The 21863-nt window shown below is 46.7% G+C and overlaps 1 protein-coding gene across 1 annotated transcript in view; it reads right to left on the reverse strand.

The window, feature by feature from the left end:
• Positions 1-21863, reverse strand: part of LOC115083407 (serine/threonine-protein phosphatase 6 regulatory ankyrin repeat subunit A-like) — a 190340-nt gene that overhangs the window by 47373 nt on the left and 121104 nt on the right. The window contains exons 17-19 of the mRNA XM_029587212.1: positions 20536-20736; positions 15704-15802; positions 3451-3657 (exon numbers count right to left, since the gene is read on the reverse strand). Coding sequence (XP_029443072.1) covers positions 3451-3657; positions 15704-15802; positions 20536-20736 — 507 coding nt within the window. The remainder of the gene's footprint in view (positions 1-3450; positions 3658-15703; positions 15803-20535; positions 20737-21863) is intronic.

Raw genomic sequence — 21863 nt, forward strand, 5'->3', positions numbered from 1 at the left:
GTGTCCAGAGAAACAGCTATGTCCGTGGAAGTGGAAGCAGGCCCAGACTTAAGTAAATCTCTAGAGAAAGAAAAGGGGAGAGAAGCAGAGGAGAGAGCTGGAGCTTGTCTTTCATCCAGGAAAGGTCACCCCTCAAGTTTGTTGGAAAAGAAGAGAAATGAAGATGAAGTCCTAATTTTGATGCTATATTTTCCCTTAGAGAATGAGTTTGATCTCTGCAAGCTAGAATGGCGGACCTAGAGGTGCTAAAGGAGACAGGGAGATATATAGAGGAGACCTTCAGGGCTACAGTAGAGAAGTGCCACCTCCAATCTGCAGCCCCATGCTGCATTGGAGAAGAAAGGGCCCCTGAAAGGAAAGCATCACCCTTTTGAGGCAGGAAGCAAACCGCTGGGACCTGCCCTCAAGGTGATGTGGTATCTTCTCACACCGGGTGCTCAGGAGGGAAGGGTTAGGGCAGCTGTCATAGTTGGTGATTCACTTATTGGGAAGCTAGATTGTTGGGTGGCTGGTGGAAGTGAGGATTGCTTGGTAAGTTGCCTCCCTGGTGTGAAGGTCTATAGATAATATGTTAGATAGTGTTGGGGAGGAGCTGGCTGTCTTGGTACATGTTGACACCAATTACATAGGAAAGTGCAAAAGGGAAGTTCTGGAAGCCAAATTTAGGATTTTAGGTAGAAAGTTGAAATTCAGAACCCCCAGTATAGCATTCTCAGAAATGCTTCCCAGTCCACAGGCCGGTCCCCAGAGCTTCAGAGTCTAAATGCGTGGATGAAACAATGGTGCAGGGAAGAAGGTTTTAAGTTTGATAGGAACTGGGAATTATTTTGGGGAGGGGGGGGGCCTTTTCTGAAAGGATGGGCTCCACCTTAACTAGAGTTAACCTTTAAAAAGGAGACAGCACAGCTTTTAAACTAGATGAAGGAGGAAAGCCGATAGTTGCTCAAAAGCGCATGGTTTGGAGTGATGTATCTTAGAAGGATACTAACAGAACAGGGAAATTAGGGTATCCCAGGAGAGAGTTTGCAATAAATGCTGACGTGGACCAGGTGCCTTTAAGTACAGAGCTGACTGCAGAAAGATTCCAAATTACCCCTGTTGACTGATAAGCAAGTTGTTAATACAAACAAAAAACTTATCTTAAAATGTCTGTATACAAATGCTAGAAGTCTACAGAATAAGATGGGAGAGTTAGAATGAAGAGGAATGAAGAGGTAGAAATAACAGGCATCTCAGAGACCTGGTGGAAGGAGAATAACCAATGGGACACTGATACTAGGGTACAAATTATATTGACATGATAGAATGGATTAAATTGGTGGAAGGATGGCACTATATATTAAAGAGGGCATTGTCAAACTGATATAAGCCCTGCAGGAAATGAAATGAAATGTTGAATCTTTATAGAAAGAAAGCATTCTAGGCAAAAAGAGGAATAAAATAGCAGTAGGGGTGTATTGCCATCCACCTGGCCAGAATGAACAAACAGACAATGAAATGCTAAAATAAATTAGGGAAGCTAACAAAATCAGCAGCACAGTAACAATGGATGATTTCAATTATCCCAGTATTGACTGGGTGAATGTTACATCAGGATATTCTACAGAAGTAAAGTTCCTAGATGAGAGAAATGACTGCTTCATGGAGCAGCTGGTACAAGAACCACCAAGAGTGGAAACTATTTTAGACCTAGTCCTTAGGGGAACACAGGATTTTGTGCAAGAGGTAACAGGGTTGGAGCCATCTGGCAATAGTGATCGCAACATTATCAGATTTGACTTAATACCTGAAGGGAGGACACTAAAGAAATCTACTGCAATGACATTTAACTTTCAAGAGCGTGACAATGATAAAATGAGGAGAATGGTTAGGAAAAAACTGAAAGAAGCAGGTACAAAGGGTATGAGTTAGTTTACTTCAGGCATGGCCATTGTTTAAAAATATCATCTTGGAAGCCCAGACCAGATGTATTCCATGCATTAGAAAAGGCGGAAAGAAGGCTAAAAGACTATTGACGTGGTTAAAAGGTGAGGTGAGAGAGGCTATAATAGCTAAAAAAGAATAATAAATTTCAAGAAATAGAAAAGGGATCTGAGTGAAGAAAACTGGAAACAGCATAAGCACTGACAAGTTAAATGCAAAGAATTTGAAAAGAAGCTTGCCATGGAACAAAATCTAACAATAGCATCTTTTCCAGGTACATTCGAAGTGAAAAGCCTGCAACGGAGTCAGTTGAACCATTAGATGAACAAAGGGTACAAGGGGAACTTAGGGATGACAAAGCTATAGCAGAAAAACAGGGACGGTAACTTTTAAACAGGCACATATGTGCACGCGTTTGTCGGCCTGCGCCCAGGGGTGCGGCCATCTTATAACGTAGGCGCGTAAATGCGCACAAGTTATAAAACTGCCTGACCGCGCGCACATGTGTAAATGGACACAAGCCTAGGCGCACAAATGCCACTTATACCGTGTAAATGGGGGGATTTTAATAGATCCGTGCGCCCTCGCCATTACCAGTTCGTTCCCAGTTCGCCCAGGTAAGGATTCACTAGAGATTCATTTTGGCACAGGAGGAGGAAATGTTAGTGTTAGACGCGCCATTTTTTTGAACATGTGTGAGTTGCTGGGTTCAGCTAGGATCAGCTACAAAGAACAAAGATAAGTCCCCTGAAGCAGGCGTGAATTGCACGTCGAAACATTGTCAATGTCGGGCAGGCAACAATAAGAAGCAGCAACGTAGACGGCGACATCGCAGATAGTAGCAAAAAAAAAGAGATAAGTTGTATTAAAATATTGAGAGAATTCACTTAAGGGTATTTTACAGGGTAATATTCAGAATAGATTTCACTTATGAAGTAAAAGCAAAAAAACATATTAAACGGGATGAAGTAAATGATGTTACAATAAGTGCGTGTATATGAGATGGGTTGTGGCCCTTTGCGGGCAAGCCCAGGAGATTGCAGCACTGAATACTCTGATACCGATTCCTGATCTTTTAATAATTAAATAAGAATCTAACACTGTATTTTACAGTTTCCCTCACACACTGAAAATATTTTTTGGTAATTGTGATTTGAGGGGTATTGCCATTGAAGTTTTGCAGATTGTTGTTAATTCTTGAAGAGTGATACTAAAATGCCATGGAAGAGGGGAGCATTGCTTGGGGAAAAAAAGCCTATGAAAAACTGCAGGTGTGGAAATCTTTTCCTCGGAAAAGAGGATATTTTGCCTTGGACCTCACCTGGTTACTCAGCGAGCCAAGGAAACCATACAGTAATTCCCTCGGTGCGATACAGAGAGAGACTGAAAATGTGATGCTCTCACTTTGAGGTACACAGAAAGAAGCATTGATAACAGAATGTTAGCACATTTTTCATCGTAAAAAGAATGAAAATGTGATGCCCTCACCTTGTTACGTTGCAAGCAGCAAGAATATGGTGCTGTTACCTTGTTGCGTGCGCTTGTCACACCAACTCTGTCGAACTTCAGGAACTCCTTGATCACGGCTACACTGCCCTTGGCGGCTGCTATGTGCGCACAGGTAGACCCTTCTATGTTGGCCGAGATTACCAGCTCAGGTTTATACTTCAGGAAGAGTTTGACCACTTCAGAATGGTCATTCTCTGCAGCAAGGTGCAGCGGAGTCTGTCCTTGCTAGAAAAAAAAATATGCATATACAGGTATTGTACATATCTGGCAAATATTCAAATTGGCTATCAGCTATGCAAAAATGTACTAGTTCCTCTTTGAATTGTACCGGTGACTGTTACAGATTTTCAGTCTACTGTGCCACGTAAAACACTGCAAAAAGTATCACTCCATTTGGTGGTAAGTCTGTGTTGATATTTCTTCCATGGTATAGAAATTACCAGATAACAGATAATCCAATCAATGGCCTACCAATGTACTATTCAGCGTTAATGTGCATGAGGCTTCAAACTGTCTACTATGTTGGAAAAGTTGGTCTCAGGAGGTGTAGTTAACTTTAGCAGCATTAATAGGTCACGCTCACTTGGGTTTTAAGTGCCCAGACCCACAAAAATATAGCTATGGCTTCCAACCCTACTCCCCCTCCCCAAATAATGCACCCACCAAACTGATATAAGGTCTCCATGCTCACATCTGGGAACTTTTGAGTTGTAGTCACCTTGAAATTGCTGTTGATTAGCACAGTGGTTCTCACTCTTTTTTTTGGCCGGGACACACCTGACAGATGGTTCTCACATGCGTGACACACTGAACATGTGACCGTCACGGGGCTAAATGTAAACATACATTCTGCATCCTCAGGAACCCCCTTGACCCCTAACAATGGGTGCAGAGAGGAACTAGGGCATTCCCTGTACAACTCACCATATAAAAAAAAGATATTCTGGTTCTGATAACATCTCAGTAACAGCAAAACAAACTCCCTCTACTATCAGGCGCAATAGCCCTCCTTATGAAAAGACAGTAATTTACTACCAATGCATGTCCTATTGAGAAAACACAACAAATAAGATTGATTCAAATGCCTACATGCTAGTAAAATACCTCACCTCAGTCACACACCCAGAACTGACCTTCACCAAGTACAGAAAGACCACAAATTATAAATATGGAGACAGAAACTGGAATGGAAAACCAAAAAAGCCACTCTCATGCAGTGCAAACCTGCAGAAATGGAAAGAGAGATATAGCACCTAACATAGTCCCAAGATCTACAATAATGCACACAAACTAACCTGCACTCAGTTACACTTGTATTATAGAACTCACTCAAACAGTAACAACCCTATCTATGAAAAGGCAACACTACAAATATTAAATCAGGCCCTAAATACTAATACACCTCCTATTAGGAAAACAGAACAAGCTAAGCTACTATAGAGCCCCACACAGAAATAATTGTAAAACTATACTAACAAATGTTACAAAACAGCTGCTGAACAGAATAACATCCAACAATTAAAAACTCAAAAACATTATTTAAAATTGCCCAAATATCAATAAAATATTTAAAACAGCAGACAGATCACATAATGCCCAATAATTAAAATGGATGTCACAATCCTCTGTCTTAGGGCCCACAACCAGTCACCTCCCTGACCAGTCTCTGTCTCTCACACCCACAAGTCATTGTCCTGACCAGTTTCTGTCTCTCACACACGCACACACTGGTCATTTTCCTGACTAATCTCTCTCTCAATCACACACAAATGCTCTTGCTCCCATTTACACCCCCAGAAGCTCTCACCCAGACTCCCATTCACACTTACATGCAATGGGCCTCACCACCAAACCTCTTCCTTTGCTGTAGGCATGGACTCCATTTCTGCTGTGGCTTTACTTTGGTGGGCCTTCTTTTTCACTGCCACAGAGATGGGCTCCCATGGTGGTGTTGCTTCATTGGGGTCAGGCTTCCTCTTTGCTGCTATAGGTATGAGCTCCTGTGGCAGCCTTGTGGTCAGGCTTCTTCGCCATCAGTAATACCATCCTGGGGTTTGCTGCCTGTCCCTGTCTTCTGGAAGTGTGACTAATGGGTTTTGTAGCCCTCCTTGTGATCATGGCTAATGATTTACTTGCCGGGATAAGTCTTAAGTGTCCTCCTGACTGGGGCCTTGAACCCCCTCTTCTCCTGGTCTCCACAGACAGAGACTTATCCATGGAGCCACAGAAACCCCATGGCCTAAGATAGTCTAACCACCCAGTTAATTAACAGAGTAATGAGTTTATAAGTCTTTTAGTCTCAGCCCACAATTTCAGTAAGTCCAAACAGAAAAGAACAAATCCCAAAGAAGAATAAATGCCAGCAAACCTTGCTCGTTTCTTTAGAGAGTCAAGATTCTGGATCCCACCAGATTTTATTGCTCCAAGAGCGCTTGTCATCTTCCGAGCTTCTCAAGGGAGACTGAAGTAGATCTCCTGAGGTTCCCTTTTTATAGGCCCTAGGCCCTTCCCCTGAACTATCCTGATTGGTCCAGTCATCCTGCCTACCCCTTTCGACAGCTGCAACTGCTTTCTGGTCTCTCTTGGTGGAAGAAACAAAAGGCTGGTCTCTTTACCCTCCCTTTTGAGTTTTCCCCCATTGATTCTCTGGTTCTCAGCCTGGAGACATAAACTCCATCACACTGCCAAGAGGATGAGCTCCCATGGCAGCCTTGCTTGGTCGGGGTCAGACTTCTTTGCCGCCACTGGCCTGCCACTCCTCTCAGCCCCCCTCAAACCATATCACCCCTGGGCTATGCGATGTCCCTTCTTGCTGCCTCACCGGCCAATCAGAGGCTTCCTCCCACTGACAGGAAGAAGGGAGGAGGCTTCCTATTGGCCTGCAGGGGCAGGAAGAATGGAGGTTGGGTTTTCCTCTTTGCTGCCATGGGGATGAGCTCCCTTGGCGGAGGAGGAGGCTTCCCATTGGGCAGTGGGGGCAGGAAGAAGGGAGGAGGCTTCCCATTGGCCCGTAGGGGCAGGAAAAAGGGAGAAGGGAAGCACAACCGGGGAACACTAGGAGCTGCGACATACCTGCTCATCTTGGCGACACACTGGTGTGTCGCAACACACCAATTGAGAATTGCTGGATTAGCAGATGGCGGGGGGGGGGAGGAATGGAATAAGATTTCTGTTTTCTACTCCCCCACCACAGCTTTTCCTCCTCCAGCCCCCCACCCCCACAGTTTCTCTCTTTCTTCCACCCTCCATCATCATCCGTCTCCCTCCCAGCATTCTTCCCCTTCCTCTCTCCCTGATCCCAGCACTCCCTTTGCTCCCACCCCCTATAGGTCCCAGCTCCATGACTTATGCATCCTCATGCTACCCTTGGCAGAATGAGTCCCAAATACTGGAATCACAGCTGCAGACTGAGTTTTTGTGGGTATTGCAGCCCCTCTCCAGATTCTCCCCACTTTCTGCTTGCAGCGTCTACGCCAGGCTCGCTGTTCTCTGCAGGCTTATTGAGGAAGGGGAGTGGCTGAGCTGAATACAGAGAGGCCCTGAGATTTCTAGTGTTTCCCTGAGACCCTGCAATTGATGCAAATTCCCTGAATCTCAAGGTGAAATTCTGAGCGTTCCCAGGTATGTCCATGCTTGTAATCCCATCCCACCAGAAACTGGGTCTCTGGGTCCACAAAGCTCCCAGGTCTTATCCACCCTGTGATGTCCATTTACTTTCATAAAAGACTCTTGATTCCTTTATTAACAGAAGGGAGCTGGTTTCCCTACTCCTGACCAAAGTTTAATGAGGGGTGGGGATTACAGAGGGTCCTGGAGGCCAGATATCAGTTTGGCAAGGGGCTGGGGGTACTGGAGGGAGTTATGGTTGGAGGGCGCCTGGAAACCCACATTTGAGTAAGTTGTGGGATAGATGAAAGTGTCATTTAATGCAGGGAAACATATGCTGAGCGTGGCAATGTTGCCATGGCCGCACTGTCTTAAATATGGCCATGGTAATTCTGCCACATTTTCCATATCATTAGTTTGGAACCAATGTAATGCTGGCTTTAAAACCAGGAGGTAACTCATATTACCATGCTGGTTAAAACATAAGATCTGCTATGCTGGGTCAGACCAAGGGTACGTCAAGTCCAGTATCCTGTGTCCAACAGTTGCCAATCCAAGTCAGAAGTACATTGGCAAGTACCCAAACATTAATAAATCACAAGCTACTATTGCTTATTAATTAATAGCTGTTTATGGATTTTTCCTCTAGGAACTTTCCAAACCTTTTTTAAACCCAGTTACACTAACTGCTGTAACCACATCCTCTGGCAATGAATTTCAGAGCTTAACTATGCGCTGAGTGAAAAAGAATTTTCTTTGATTTGTTTTAAATGAGCTACTTGCTAACTTCATGGAGTGCCCCTTGATCCTTCTATTATCTGAGAGAGTAAATAACCGATTTACATTAACTTGTTCAAGTCCTTTCATGATTTTGTAGACTTCTATCATATCCCCCCTCAGTCGTCTCTTCTCCAAGCTGAACAGCCCTAACTTCTTTAGCCTTTCCTCATAGGGGAGCTGTTCCATGCCCCTTATCAATTTGGTCGCCCTTCTCTGCACTTTTGCCAGTGCAACTATATCTTTTTTGAGATGTGTTGACCAGAATTGCATGCTGTACATAGTACATAGACTCCTAAAAGACTTAAGGTAATGTATCCATGATTTCCTTTTGAGCAGAAGCATTCTCTACTAACACAGAAATGCAGAATATGACAGCAGATAAGGAGCATAAGACTCATTTACAGGCCGATACAGTAAGGTGCGGTAGAAAGAGGTGCGTTAGTGTCGGGCGCACCCGCGTTTGCCGCATGCACAGTCTGGATCACATACCGCTCGATACTGTATTTAAATGGCATGCAAATGCAAGCCGCGTCCAACGTGCGTCCAATGCGCGTCCATGAAGTGCAATCCATTTTACTGTATAGGTGCTATACAGCGCCTATACAGTATCCTGGGTTCGCTGGTACCTGTCATTTCAAATGACATTTGAAATGACAGGTACCAGGAAGTGGATACAGGAGAAGGGCTGACTGACCCCCTAACTCCCCCCAACTTTCTGCCGGCCCCTGCTCACCTGCCCTGGCCGCGTCCATCTCCCGCGCTGACAGCTCCGGAGCAGCCCCAGCCAGCCCCGCTTCACTGCCTGACCCCCTAACTCCCCGGGACAAGACCGAAGTGAATCAGGCAAACTTTCCGCCAGCCCCCGCTCACCTGCCCTGGCCGTGTCCATCTCCCGCGCTGACAGCTCCGGAGCAGCCCCAGCCCTCTCTCCCCTCCTCCCGGGGACAGCCGGCGGTGAGAGCGGCTTCAGCAGCCCGGGGCGGATCGGGCGCTCCCCATGGCTCCCTATTCTCTAAAAGGTAATGAGTGCACGCCGTGACCTCAGATGTCTAGCCGGGCGCTCAGGTCATGGCATGCGACGTCTGAGGTCACGGCGTGCACTCATTACCTTTTAGAGAATAGGGAGCCATGGAGAGCGCCCAATCCGCCCCGGGCTGCTGAAGCCGCTCTCGCCGCCGGCTGTCCCCGGGAGGAGGGGAGAGAGGACTGGGGCTGCTCCGGAGCTGTCAGCACGGGAGATGGACACGGCCAGGGCAGGTGAGCGGGGGCTGGCGGAAAGTTTGCCCGATTCACTTCGGTCTTGTCCCGGGGAGTGAGGGGGTCAGGCAGTGAAGCGGGGCTGGCTGGGGATGCTCCGTGGCCCGTGAAATTTCGTCTCGGCTTGCCTGACGCTCCACACTAACGCAGGGGTAGGGGTAGGCGGTAAATTAGCAGGTTAAACACGCGGCAAAACTGCAGGTTTAAAAAGCGATAATCGGGGCGCGCGTTACTGTATGGGAGGGAATAGCTAATCCGATCGTTTACATCTCATATACATGCCGCAGGCGGAAAGGGTTACCCGTTGATTTAAAGAGGCGGTAAGGATGGGTTAAAAGGGATAGTGAATCGCAGGTTGGACTAACGCGGCCAGATTGTGAGTAGAAAGCGGGTTAGAAGCAGGGTAACCGCGGCCGCACTTTACTGTATTGGCCTGTTAGTCTGCCCAATTTAATTTCTGTTGCATTGACTTAAGCCCCACTTGACCTGGCTTTCTGTTCACCCCTCTGCTTATCCCATGCCTTGAATTCTGCTACTGCTTTTGCCTCCACAACCTTCCCCAGGAGGCCATTCCATAAAGAACATAAATAAAGAACATAAGATATGCCATACTGGGTCACACCAAGGCCCCATCAAGCCCAGTATCCTGTTTCCAACAGTGGCCAATCCAAGACACAAGTACCTGCTAAGTACCTAAACATAAAATAGATCTCAAGCTACTATTGCTTATTAATTAATAGCAGTTTATTGAATTTTTCTGTAGGAACTTATCCAAACCTTTTTTTAAACCCATTTATGCTCCTGTATCATATCACCAAGCCACAATATTAAAAACCCTCTCTAAAATATTCTATTTAATAGTGTTTTTCTAGTGATAATGTCCGTATTCACATATCAAGGAGGATTCACAATACCTAGATCAAGTCCCGGAAAGCATATCCTACAGAAAGGTTTACCATTAAACAGAAATAACTCTGGGGCATACTCACCCCATATATTAAACAGAAAAGAGCCTGAGTAATTTAAGATAGTCAAAGAGTTTCAGAACTCAGCATAAAGTATGTGTGGGGGCTTTTGTCTTCCATTTCTATTGATCCTGGGAGCATAGTAGTGTTTATTAAAATAATAAGAAAAATAGGAGTCAATGGAAAAAATCAGGAGGAATTTTTCCAGGTAAATATAATTTTTGTTATTGTATAGTTAATCTTATAGAGGGGCATTTATTTTGCTCCATTATGGATTTCTAATCTGCCTTTCATGACTGGACAACCACTTCAAAATGCATTACAATAACTGAGAAATGGAGATAAGTAAATATGTTCTCTCATGCAGCAAACAAAACACTTCAAGGGGCTCAGTTTTAACCTCCGCCCACACTGTCTCACACCAGCAAACATCTGGCCCAGGGAACACAGCTCCTTCCAGAGGCCAGTATAAGGGTGAGCTCTGCGCTACCTAAACTCTCCCTCCACTCCCTGTAGGGAGGTATCCCATGTTTACCACTGAAAGCACCAATATGAATCATAATAGTCAAAGAAGTATGCAGACAAATACTGACAGGCCACAGTGAAAGAGAAGAGACATTGCCCAGATGAGAACTTTACACTGAAGAATACTTTTTCAAGATCTACATCTTTGTATGCTCCTGTGAAAATAGAAAGACAACAGTAGGACAATGCAGCAGCTAAGCTCCTAAGCCAAAGTCCTGGACCAGCCAAGGCAAGTCTAGAGGTCAAAAGGACCAGCAGTCTGAGACGGAGAAAACCTTGACTTGGGCATACAGCTTGGCCTATAGACATGGCAGCCCCCCCCCCCCCCCAAGGAAATGGAGGAGAGGGGAAAAGATCTCCAATGTGGCAAAGGCCCTCTACCACCACGTGATTATGCATGAGCTTATGTATATTTATCAGCTAGCAAGTATAAGTCAGGGGGGGCAAAAGAGAAAAAAACCCCCAAGTCTCAATCCAGAGGTCACCCTGAAAGAAAAGAACCAAAAGAGCGATAGGAGAGATCAAAGCTGACCAACACCCCTTGCTATCGAGGAGGGAGAAGACTAGGTGTGGCCAGGAGACAGGGGAGAGGAAATGCCCTGCTCAGGTTTGGAGAATGACACTGTTTGAGGTGATGAGAGGTGAGAGCAAGCCCCAGACAGCCCAGCAAGTACCAGAGCCAGAAGCAAGTCTACTTCCTGGACTGCCTGCCAGCTCTGCCAATACCAAGTCCAGGAAGCAAGTCTCTGTCCCTGCACACATTCTCCAGACCTCCAGCCAGCATCTGCCTCAGAGGTGAACAGAGGGATATCACCTGAAGTTGGGACCAGGGGCAAGTAAGTTAGCCATAAGTATTAATGCATTAAGCAGGCTAAGGTTTATGGCATGTTTGAAACCACCCATTGTACAGAACTTTTAGGGTAAATTGGTGCTTAGTGGCCAGGATGCTAGAGCAGGAATTATTTTCAAAATGCTAAATCTGATAAATAAAGAGTATATTTCTGAGAACACGCTGTCTTTTTCCTGACTTAGGATTGTGAAGTAAGGTGGGAGGGCAACTGGAAGTGTCTTGTAGCAGACAGGTCCCTGAATCCCTAAACTTGCTTACATCCCAAGGATTGAATGCACCACCTCTACAGCACCCTCACCCCTGGATATCCTAAGAATCATGAGCCAGTGCCCACAATTGAGCTAATAAGATTTCAGAAGAATTCTACAGCTGGGCTGGGAGACTTTAGTGACAGATAAGTCGCTTATCTCTCCCTTCTGAGACTAGGGATCAAGCTGGTACATATAACAAAAGTGATAGTTGGAGGAAAGAGGAGTCCACAACAAAGCTGAGTACTCCCCTGGCTGCAGCACATACAGCCTGCCCTTACACTTAAGCATCACATAAATGGTCCCATATAAGAGTGTTAAAAAAAAAAGAGGCCTCATGTATCCACCAGATTTTCTATTGTTACTCCTGAATCTATCCCTTTTGAGCCTCATATTGCAGGACAAGAGTTTTGCAGGCCTTCAGCAAAGATCACTGTAAACAGGGTTTCACCAAAAATATAATTTGTCGAGCTGTTTACAGATGTAACCCCGCCCCGGTGTGCAGGTCCAGCAAGGGTGAGGCCACGAAGTTATTTATATTCTTTGGGGCAGGGACCCTGGCCAGCTCGTCTGCTTCCCTTAACTCCCAAGGTGTGGATCCTTTTCGATTGGGGGTTGAAAGGAGTCCTTTCAGGTCCCAAAGTGGGGTGACTGACTCCCTCTCCTGAATTCCCTGGGTGAGGTGACCTTGCATACACTGAGTGCTGTGTGCCCAAAGAAGACGCAGGGACCACCGGCTTAGGGTCCAAAAATATAATACTTTACTGTAAACAGCTCTGGATTGGTAGCACAATGAATATGTATCTCCAGCTTCACACTTCTTTCTCTCTCTTGATTTTACAATTCTGTGTCCTCTATCTGTTCAAGAATCTCTGTACGAGGCTGGGAAACCAAGCACCCTCCTGGATTTGGCTGAGCAGTGGTCCCCTTTGGGTTAGGGCCCCTTTAGTGAGCAGGAAACCCTTCCCAGATGGCAAAAATCTGTCTCTGCACAGAGAGTGAATGTCTCTCTCTCCCCCAGGCTTTTGTGACGACTCTGATTGGGTGTCCTCCCTTATTAAAGATGATTTCGTGCTCACAGTTAGATGTACTGGATCTTGATGGGATCCTTGGTGGAAGGGATCCTGGATGGAGCTGCAGGTTTCACAGGTCCACTGATGGGTTAGGAAGAGGGGCAGAAAAACCCTTCCTCCCAGATCTTGGAAATAAATGTTCTTCTATTCCAGCGGGTCACCACTTTGGATGGGCAGGGCTTCCCCAACCCTGAGCATCTTCATCACATGATTCGGAGAGGCCCAGAGGGTTCAGCAGGGCTCCTACCAAGCAAATTGTCCAAAGTCCCAAATTATTCCCTGGACACCCTCTGGACCTCTGAAGGAGAGGGCAGCAGAATAGCCCAGACCCACTCTGGAGGGTCTCAGAAGGCTTCCAAGCCTCCAGATCGGCCCAAAACGTGACTCAAGAAAAACTCCACCTTTCCTCTCAAACCTTCAACTAAGTCTGCCCTGGAGCCTTTTGCGGAGCTCTGCTATAAAACCTCCTGCGGGGAATATCCACTGTAACCCTGCAATGGGAGGGGCTGCCCATGAATGGATCCTCCCCTAATTCTCTCTCTAACTGCACTAACAGGGCTTACTGGTAACCCAGAAAGGTGCCCGGGTTACACAGATAAAGAAACATAGGATATGAGGGCAGATTAACATCACCTTATATCCATTTTTTTTTGTTTGTTCACCTTTACAATATTTTTTTCCTTGCGCATTCAAGCGGATGAACACGGCAACCACCCTACTTCATCCAAGTGTGGCACAGGATACCTCGGTTGTACGCCATCATTTTATTTCTTCAACATTTGAGTGGCCCATGGGGCAGCCGCTCATTCAGTGATGGGGAAAGCTCAGGGAGTCTTATGAAACCGTCTGCTATTCCCCGACGACACTGAAAAGCGACCCGTGAGCTCAGCCGCTGACTTCAGCGACGTGCTGCATTCTTTCGGCGATGCTCTCAAGTTCTCTTGCCAAATATTTTCATGCCTAGATGGAGCCATTAAGGAAATCATTATCTTGTGCATGGAACATGTATTTCCTGTCGGCGGGGAAATGACTGTGATGTCGTCCACGTTACTGATCAAATAATCAGGAAAAGGAAAAGGAGCACAATGGAATTTTTCTGCTACAGACAAATGTTGCAGATACAACGCTTACCAATACAGGAAGAAATACTCGGTGTGACGGGCAAAGTAGATCTTGTTTAGACAGCAGGGCCATGGTTTGTGGATGATGGGGGGAAGAGGAGGAGTCACTGTGCCTAAAAGTAGGCTCATAACTTTCTAGAAAGGTAGAAGTAAAGGCAAAGAACACTACACTGTATATTCCAGGAATATTACCCTAGGGCCTAGGCAGTCAAGACTAGTAGTGGAACTTCTGCCTTTTATTTGCTCGTGGAATTCGCTCATTTCAGTAGTGCCAGCTAAGTAGCCATGACACTGACTCCAGACGCACAGTCTTGGGTGTCCCAAAAGAGCGAAAGGAAGTCAGCAGGCTCATAGCTAAAACTTATCACAGCACGACTAAAATTTAGAACATAAAAGTACTCCGTGTGTGACCCTATAGGTCACGAGGCACTTTTCTGCACTTTCAATATAAAAAAAAAAAGAAAGAAAATATGATGGGAAAGGGGAAGCTTCAGTTGGTTTACAGCCCGGACTCCTGTTTTCTGGACAGGAGTGGCACAAAGGGTGTTGAAAGCCTTTGGAGAAAGCAAGCCTCTGGTATCTGGGTCTGCAGTTGCACCGGATGGATCAGTTTACGGGCTATGCTTGTCTCAGGCGCCAATCTCGGGCCATGCTCTTCTACTGCAGCCGCTGGTGCTGGAGGGAGTTAAGGTAGCCCTCTCCCCACCACCACCCCAGCCGCTGTGAACAAAGCCCCTGGCGTTTGCTTGAGGCTGCATGGCAGCGAGCTGGGTTGCAGCAGGCGTTGAATGAGCCGCTCAGCCATTATTTCAATGAGGAGAACACTAGGCCTCTCCTACAGGCAGCATCAGTGGGATACCTAGACAGAGATGTACCCAAGGCTCCTCTCGCCTGCAGCCCCCACCCCCCACCCCCACCGCTCACCCATGTCTCCTCTCACATTGGAGCTCCTGAGATAGGAGAAGGTGTTGGGAGCCTCTTCTGGGCCTGGCGGCGGCAGTGGCAGAGGCAGTGGCAGAGGCAGTCAGGGAATGCAGGGCCAAGCAAGTAAACGTTCACAGGCTCCGCCTCCCCCACCGGCCCTGGGGGAGCATGCGGTGAAAGTCTACACGTGGGGCCTGATTCCCGAAGGCTGTGTCTATGGGCAAATGTTTAGCACATCTGGCTCAGAGAGTACCTGTGCTACCATCACATATAATATGCAGAGCGCACAATAAAAGGCGGGGCCGCTTGTTTTTCGGCGATCAGGATAACATGGCCCTCGCAGATGAGGATGACGAGGTGACTCAAGACAGAACTGGAGGAGATACGATAAATGAGGTGAGGAAACATTTGGGTGAGTGAAACAGAATCTGATCATCTCCATATCAAATTTTCCCAATGAAATCTGATGCCAGTTTTGCCCACACCTTACATTGCCTGTGGGCTGTTCAGTACTTTTTTTTTTAACTTACTGAAATTAAAGTGCAAAGGTTTTCGGTTCCTGGTGTGCTATACTGCAGGCTTCCCAAACTTCTCCCGGGGGTCCCCAGTTTACCCCCAAGGAAGATGCATTGAATATACTAGGTCTCCAAAGTAAGCACAATGATCTCATGCATATTCATTGTGCAGATCCCGGAAACCTGACTGGCTGTGGCATCACCAGGACAGGTTTGGAAATCCCTGACCTACAAACCAATGTCACAGAGGTTCAACTCTACACCGGCAGCAAAGGGCCTAGTAAGATGGACCAGTCCTGTGCCTTCGGTCTATGTTTCGGTCCTGCCAGTTTCGGGATTTTACCAGTTTGCATCCTCTCCTCCCTGCGCGTGTCTCGCAAAAGTAGAGCTCCTTGGCTGGCACTCACAATGTCTGTTGCATCCACATCTGCTTTCATGTTCAGCAGGCTATTGCACACATCCAGCTGGCCATTTAGAGCGGCCAAGTGAAGCGGGGTCCGTTTGGTCTGGACGAAAAGAGAAAAAAAAGTTACAATCCCCTTCTTTCCTGGCTTTCCCCCAAAAAAATAACTTACCATGCCTATGGGACACATAACAGCTCATTCTGAATAACCAGCTGAATTGTTTTTTTAACTGGGTAAACTATACATGCACATCTCTTTAAATAGAACAGTGTTCAATAGGCATGTGAACTATTCAAAGACTCAGCTGGAGCTTACCAGGCTCTCTCTCTGGCCATATTCACATCCAGTCCAAAAGCTCTCTTTTTTTTTTAGGTTGTTTTTAAATCCTGAACATTTCTCTACAACAAATACACTTCCAACAGTCTCTTGTTCGTCATGTATGTTTGTCTTGTCTACATTGTAAGAACCTTGGAGCAGGGACAGTCTTTTATATGCTGCACTGATCAGTCCTGTAGTAGCTTTGCGTGTTATAAAAAATGTGTAAAATAAATACATTAAAATATGTATCTGTGCGGTGCTGTATCAGGCTTAATTGGTTTGGGGTAGTAACCGCCACAACAAGCAAACTACTCCCACGCTTATTTGTTTACCCAGATTGTGTTACCTTGTTGGTTGTTGCCTGAATGCAAATCCTCTTTTCCACATTTCCTCTTGCCGTTGAAGCAAGAAGCAGTGTTGGAGTCGCATTAATCATGTGAATATTTATTGAATAAGGGTATTAATCACCAGGTAGTTGCCATCATTGCCATGGAAATGCTAGGGACGCACAATTTATCCCTAGAGCTTTCTTTTTAGCATGGTGGCTCATTTGCTTATTGTATCGGGCACCCAGGAAAGGTGATTGGGTGTGCGTTAAAATAATGTGCACCCAGTTTGGACGCACGTTATTAGTGCATCCAGATTGGATCGACCTGATTGACTTTTTTTAGGCCTATAAATTCCCCGTGTCGTGGTGATGGGTGCAGAGGTGGCGGCGGCGAGGATAGGGGGTTGGGAATCATTTTGGACAGACCCCAAGACTGTTGTCAGTGTTTCAAGTCACGTTCAGCACATGAAGGCCATTAGTACGTGATGGACTACTGCAACTCACTACTTCTAGGCCTTCCGTACGCTACCATCAAACCGCTTCAAATGCTGCAAAATGCGGTAGCCACTAATTCCAGAAATCCGACCACATAACCCCTATCCTCAAAGAACTGCATTGGCTCCCTATTCCCTCACGTATCCTTTTCAAATCCCTAACCATTATCCACAGAACTCTACAACCACAACTCCAACTGGCTTGAAGAGCCCCTGCAATTATTCTCCATAACCGCCCCGCCAGAACCACCCACAAAGGCACCCTCTACACCCCCTCCCTTTAAGAACGCCCACCTCTCCTCCAAGAGGGAACGAGCCCTTTCAGTTGCAGGCCCCACCCGTTGGAATGCCCTACCAGCCGAACTCTGCACTGAGCCCTGCCTGTACAAATCAAGGAAAAAGTTAAAGACCTGGCCCTTTAAGCAGGCATTCCCAGCATAATCCTCCCTGATCCCCCCTGCTCCTCCCCTCTTTTTCCCTTTCATTTATTCTTATTTTGTGCCATACTACTTTAATTAAGGTTATCATTTTTTTTCCTATGTTTATTCTCTGCTTTATACTTTCTTACCGTTATACGCCATGTTTTTGCCACTACTTAAGTTTTTTGCTCCTTTTGCCTTTTTCCTTGTTTGGTTCCCCCCCCTGTCCCTGTTCCCTGTATTTCTATTAGTTCAATGTAAACCAATATGATGTACCCACGAATGTCGGTATAAAAAAAAAAAAAAGCTGTTAAATAAATAGATAAATAAATAAATAAATAAATAAATGTTCATTGCAGCTGACCGGGGGTATCCTAACATACAAACATTTGAAAATCACTTTAGACAACGCAGCTGACACAGTATTCCTTGCAATGCTTGGGTAAAGCTAGGAAAAACAAAACGCCTTGCCCCGCTCCCACCCAAAAATAAATAAATAAATAAACAGCTTAGGGGGGAAACCAAAAAAATGTGACCCTTCTCATCTTGATTAAATATGTCATCTCCTCGGCTTGCAAACGTCCCATAGGACTCGTCTCCTCGTACTTCTGATTAATTTCCTTTATTGACCCAGCTCTATTTTTTTTTTCCTCACCACCATTTTAATTTCTGGACGGCACACGTGTTCTGCTCTTCCTGAGATCAGGTTTCCATCTCAGAAAGTACTGGAGCTCCTACTGCACAAGGAAAGGACAATTGGCCTGACTAAAAAGCTGCCCTCCTCTTCACTACGGGTAAAAGTAGAAGCCATCTTTCATAGCACGCCTACTCTTCACTGCGGTTAAAAGAGGCCTGCCCGAGAGGGTGCGTTTAGATTGGGGGTTTTGTTGGGGGTGGGGGGGAGGTGGGAGGGATGTGAAATAGTTCACATACGTTTGATTTTCCAATGTACTTGTGCTATTTCACTAGGGAAGCTCTGGCATTTTAAAACAACAGGAAAATACCAATGATATTTTCGTTTTGTTGGGCGCCATTTTTCAATCCAAAAAGGCAACAAAATTCTGATTGCTGTTTCTGTTGTTTTAGCACATTTCAAATGGATCCACCATGTGCTAGAACGACCATGACAAAATGAAACAAAAAAAAAAAATAAAGAAAATCAAAATAAAGAAAAAAACTAACCAAAAGCTGAAACAAAAATATTTCCCGTGCACACGCCTGTATTCTGCCCCTCATCTTGCCACCTGCACAAACTGGTGCAAACGTGCCCGCATGCTCTTAGCACAGGCACAAGGTAGGAAGATTTTTCCCTACAATTGCCCGTATATATATCCTCCACTGTGATCTATTCAAAATTTCCACCCCCCACCCAGAACAATTTTCAAAACAGATCTAGGCATCTAACCAGGAAGTCAGGCATCTAGATCTCTGGGTTTGAAATTTGCACTGAGATAGCAACTAAATATAGCTGCATGATTTTACAGTGCAGCCGTATTTATCCACCTTTCAAGCAGGCATTCCTGGGGGAGAGTTTAGGTTGGGGGGGGGGGGGAAAAACTACACGCGTAGAATTGAATTTTCAATTGTATGCATGTATCCTCTCTCCTGGAGCCCGAGCCGCACCAAAAGCAGGTGCAAAGTAAGGGGATACTTTTGTACTTACATTCCTTTGGCCAATTTTCAAACAGACCAGCTGAGTAGTTTCTCTTTTAAAAGTGAGTAAAAGTAAGTGGGTACAAAAGTGCTCACTTAAAGGTGAATTTTAAAAGCCCGGCGCACATCCATCGAGACTGTGCGAATAAGATAGGCTTCCGTGTGCCTAGCGAATTTTAAAAGCTGCCCAGACATGTGCATAAATGCTGCAGAGCACGCATCTCGAAATTTTCAAAAATGGCAGGGCATAGGCAGAGCATGGGCATGAATCTGAGATGAGCACATAAATACTTAGGGGTAGATTTTCAGAAAGCGCAATTTGGCGTACTTTTGTTGGCGCATCAGGCGCCAACAAAAGTACGCTGGATTTTAGTAGATATGCACGTATCCGCTAAAATCCTGGATCGGCTCGCGCAAGGCTACCGATTCTGTATAGCCGGCGCGCGCCGAGCCGCGCAGCCTACCTCCGAGGCCGCTCCGAAATCGGAGCGGCCTCGGAGGGAATTCTCTAACGCCCTCCCCTCACCTTCCCCTCCCTTCCTCTATCTAACCCACCCGCCCAGCCCTGTCTAAACCCCCCCCCTTACCTTTGTCGGGGGATTTTCGCCTCCCGGAGGGAGACGTAAATCCCCGCGCGCCAGCGGGCCGCTAGCGTGCCGGGACGCAACCTGGGGGCGGGTCCGGAGGGCGCGGCCATGCCCCGGACTGCCCCGGGCCGTAACCACGCCCCCGGGCCCGACCCCGAAACGCTCCCGACACGCCCCGAAAACGCCACGTGGATTGGGCCTGCCCCCGACACGCCCCCCTCTGAAAACCCCGGGACTTACGCGAGTCCCGGGGCTCTGCGTGCGCCGGTAGGCCTATGTAAAATAGGTGCACCGGCGCGCAGGGCCCTGCTCGCCTAAATCCGCCCGGATTTAGGCGAGCAGGGCTCTTAAAATCCGCCCCTTAGGCAACATGTCGCGTGCCGAGGTCCCCTGCTGCGTAACTTTACTTCTTCTGTGGATGCCGTTTAAGTTAAAAAAGAAAGAAAAAAGGCAGATCTGTGGGGTTTTAGGGGAGTGAAGACTATCAAAGAGGGTGGGTGAACTGGTAATGGTGTTGGAACATGCCCCTTTTAAAATTCCTCAAGAGAGAGAGAGAGAGAGAGAGAGAGAGAGAGAGAGAGAGAGAGAGAGAGAGAGAGAGAGAGAGAACCTAACCATAATGCCTTCACACTAGATAGGTATTTATATCCCTATGGGAGGCCCACCTAGTAACTCGAGGTGAGGTTTAGGTATTAGTGTAGGGACTAGGGCCCAGTTTGACATTCAAAGTGAGACGTACAAACAGAACAGTGCTTTCTAGTGAAGATCTGATGACCTTGGGAGTGAGGAAACTCACCCAAAGATGAGATTTGTGCAATGTTCTCTCAACCTAGCTTGATGGACTCTCTACCTGGTAACATCAAGCTAGGTTGAGAGAACATTGCACAAATCTTTGGGTGAGTGTCCTCAAATCTTCACTCGAGAGGACTGTTCTGTTCGTACGTCTCACTTTGAATGTCAAAGTGTCCTGGTTCATAGCCTACTGCTCTAACCACTAGTAGCCACTCCTCTATTAGCTCGGCATGGTATTACTTACCAATGACATGGCATCGATACTTGCTAGGTGAGTCTCCACAAGGAGTTTCACCAAGTGATTGAACCCATTCTGAGCACTGAGGTGCAGAGGCGTTAAGCCAAGCTTGGTTTTAGCGTTAACAAATGCCTTGTGCCACAGGAGAATATCCACAATCTGGTCGTGACCATTCTCGGCGGCCAGGTGCAGGGCCACTTTCCCATGCTGCAAACAAAGAACCAGGAATAACGTGTAAGAACCAAAAAAAAAAAAAAAAAGCTTCTGGATGCTAGATAGCAAATGTAGACAAAACCAGTTTTGAGTATATAACTGATCTACACATAGATGACATTTCAAGGGCCCATTGCTTTCTATTTTGGCTGTTCGGATTTAGCATTGCATGCCTTTTTTGTGAGCGCTGCTTAGTGGAGGAAGAAGAAGAAGAGAATGACAGCATTACTCTCAAAATGAATTGGTGCCAGGCCCGGCGGGACTGAGTGTGCACATCGTGCATTTGCACAAGGTGGCACACCTGGAGGGGCAGCGGGCCGGCAGCAGCAGGAGAGGCCATGGGACCACCGGCAGAGCCTAACCTGCCGGCGGCCAAAGGAGAGAGGCCACCTGAGGAACAGAAATCAACCCACCAGCTGCTCAGAAGCTTAAAATGAGAGTCCGGTGTTTCCGTATGTGTGCACGCGCCCCACGCACAACTTTACCCGTAGGTGCACACACTTTCCTCTCCCTCCCCCCCCCCCTCCTCAAGCAGGAAGGCCAGTGGGCTGTGGTGGAGCTCATTCCACCACGGGCTGAAGAGAACCGGAGGCCCGCAGGACTGTAATTGAGCTCATTTCATCATGGACTGATGACAACAGGAGGCCATGTGTGTGAGCAAGTGACAGCCTGTATGTGTCTGTGATAGGCTGCATGTGTGTGTGTGTGTTCGTGTGAGAGTATGTGTGCCTGTTAATGTGCCTATGTGACAGCCTTTGTGCTTGTGTGTCTGTGTACGTTTGTGTGCCTGTGAGAGCCTATGTGTCACATATAGGCTCTCAAAGGCATGCAGAAACACACACATAATGTATCTGTGAGGGAGAGGGAGCCTCTGTATGTGAGAGAGTGTGTGAGAGAATGAATGTGTTATTGTGCGTGTCTGTGAAAGGGAAGATTAAAATTTGTGTGGCCCTACCTCCCCCAATGTTACATTTCCCGTCCCAAGAGGCCTGCCCCTACCTCTCGGCACCAGGTCCGGGCTGTGGCTCTTCTCGTTTCGGCTGCGCCTGCTGGATGCCGTCGTGGTTCTGCTGCGTCCCGGCTCCCCAGCTCGGCTCCAGACTGCTCCTCACCTCCTCCGT

This window comes from Rhinatrema bivittatum, chromosome 2 (genome assembly GCF_901001135.1).
Source record: "Rhinatrema bivittatum chromosome 2, aRhiBiv1.1, whole genome shotgun sequence".
Lineage (NCBI taxonomy): Eukaryota > Metazoa > Chordata > Amphibia > Gymnophiona > Rhinatrematidae > Rhinatrema > Rhinatrema bivittatum.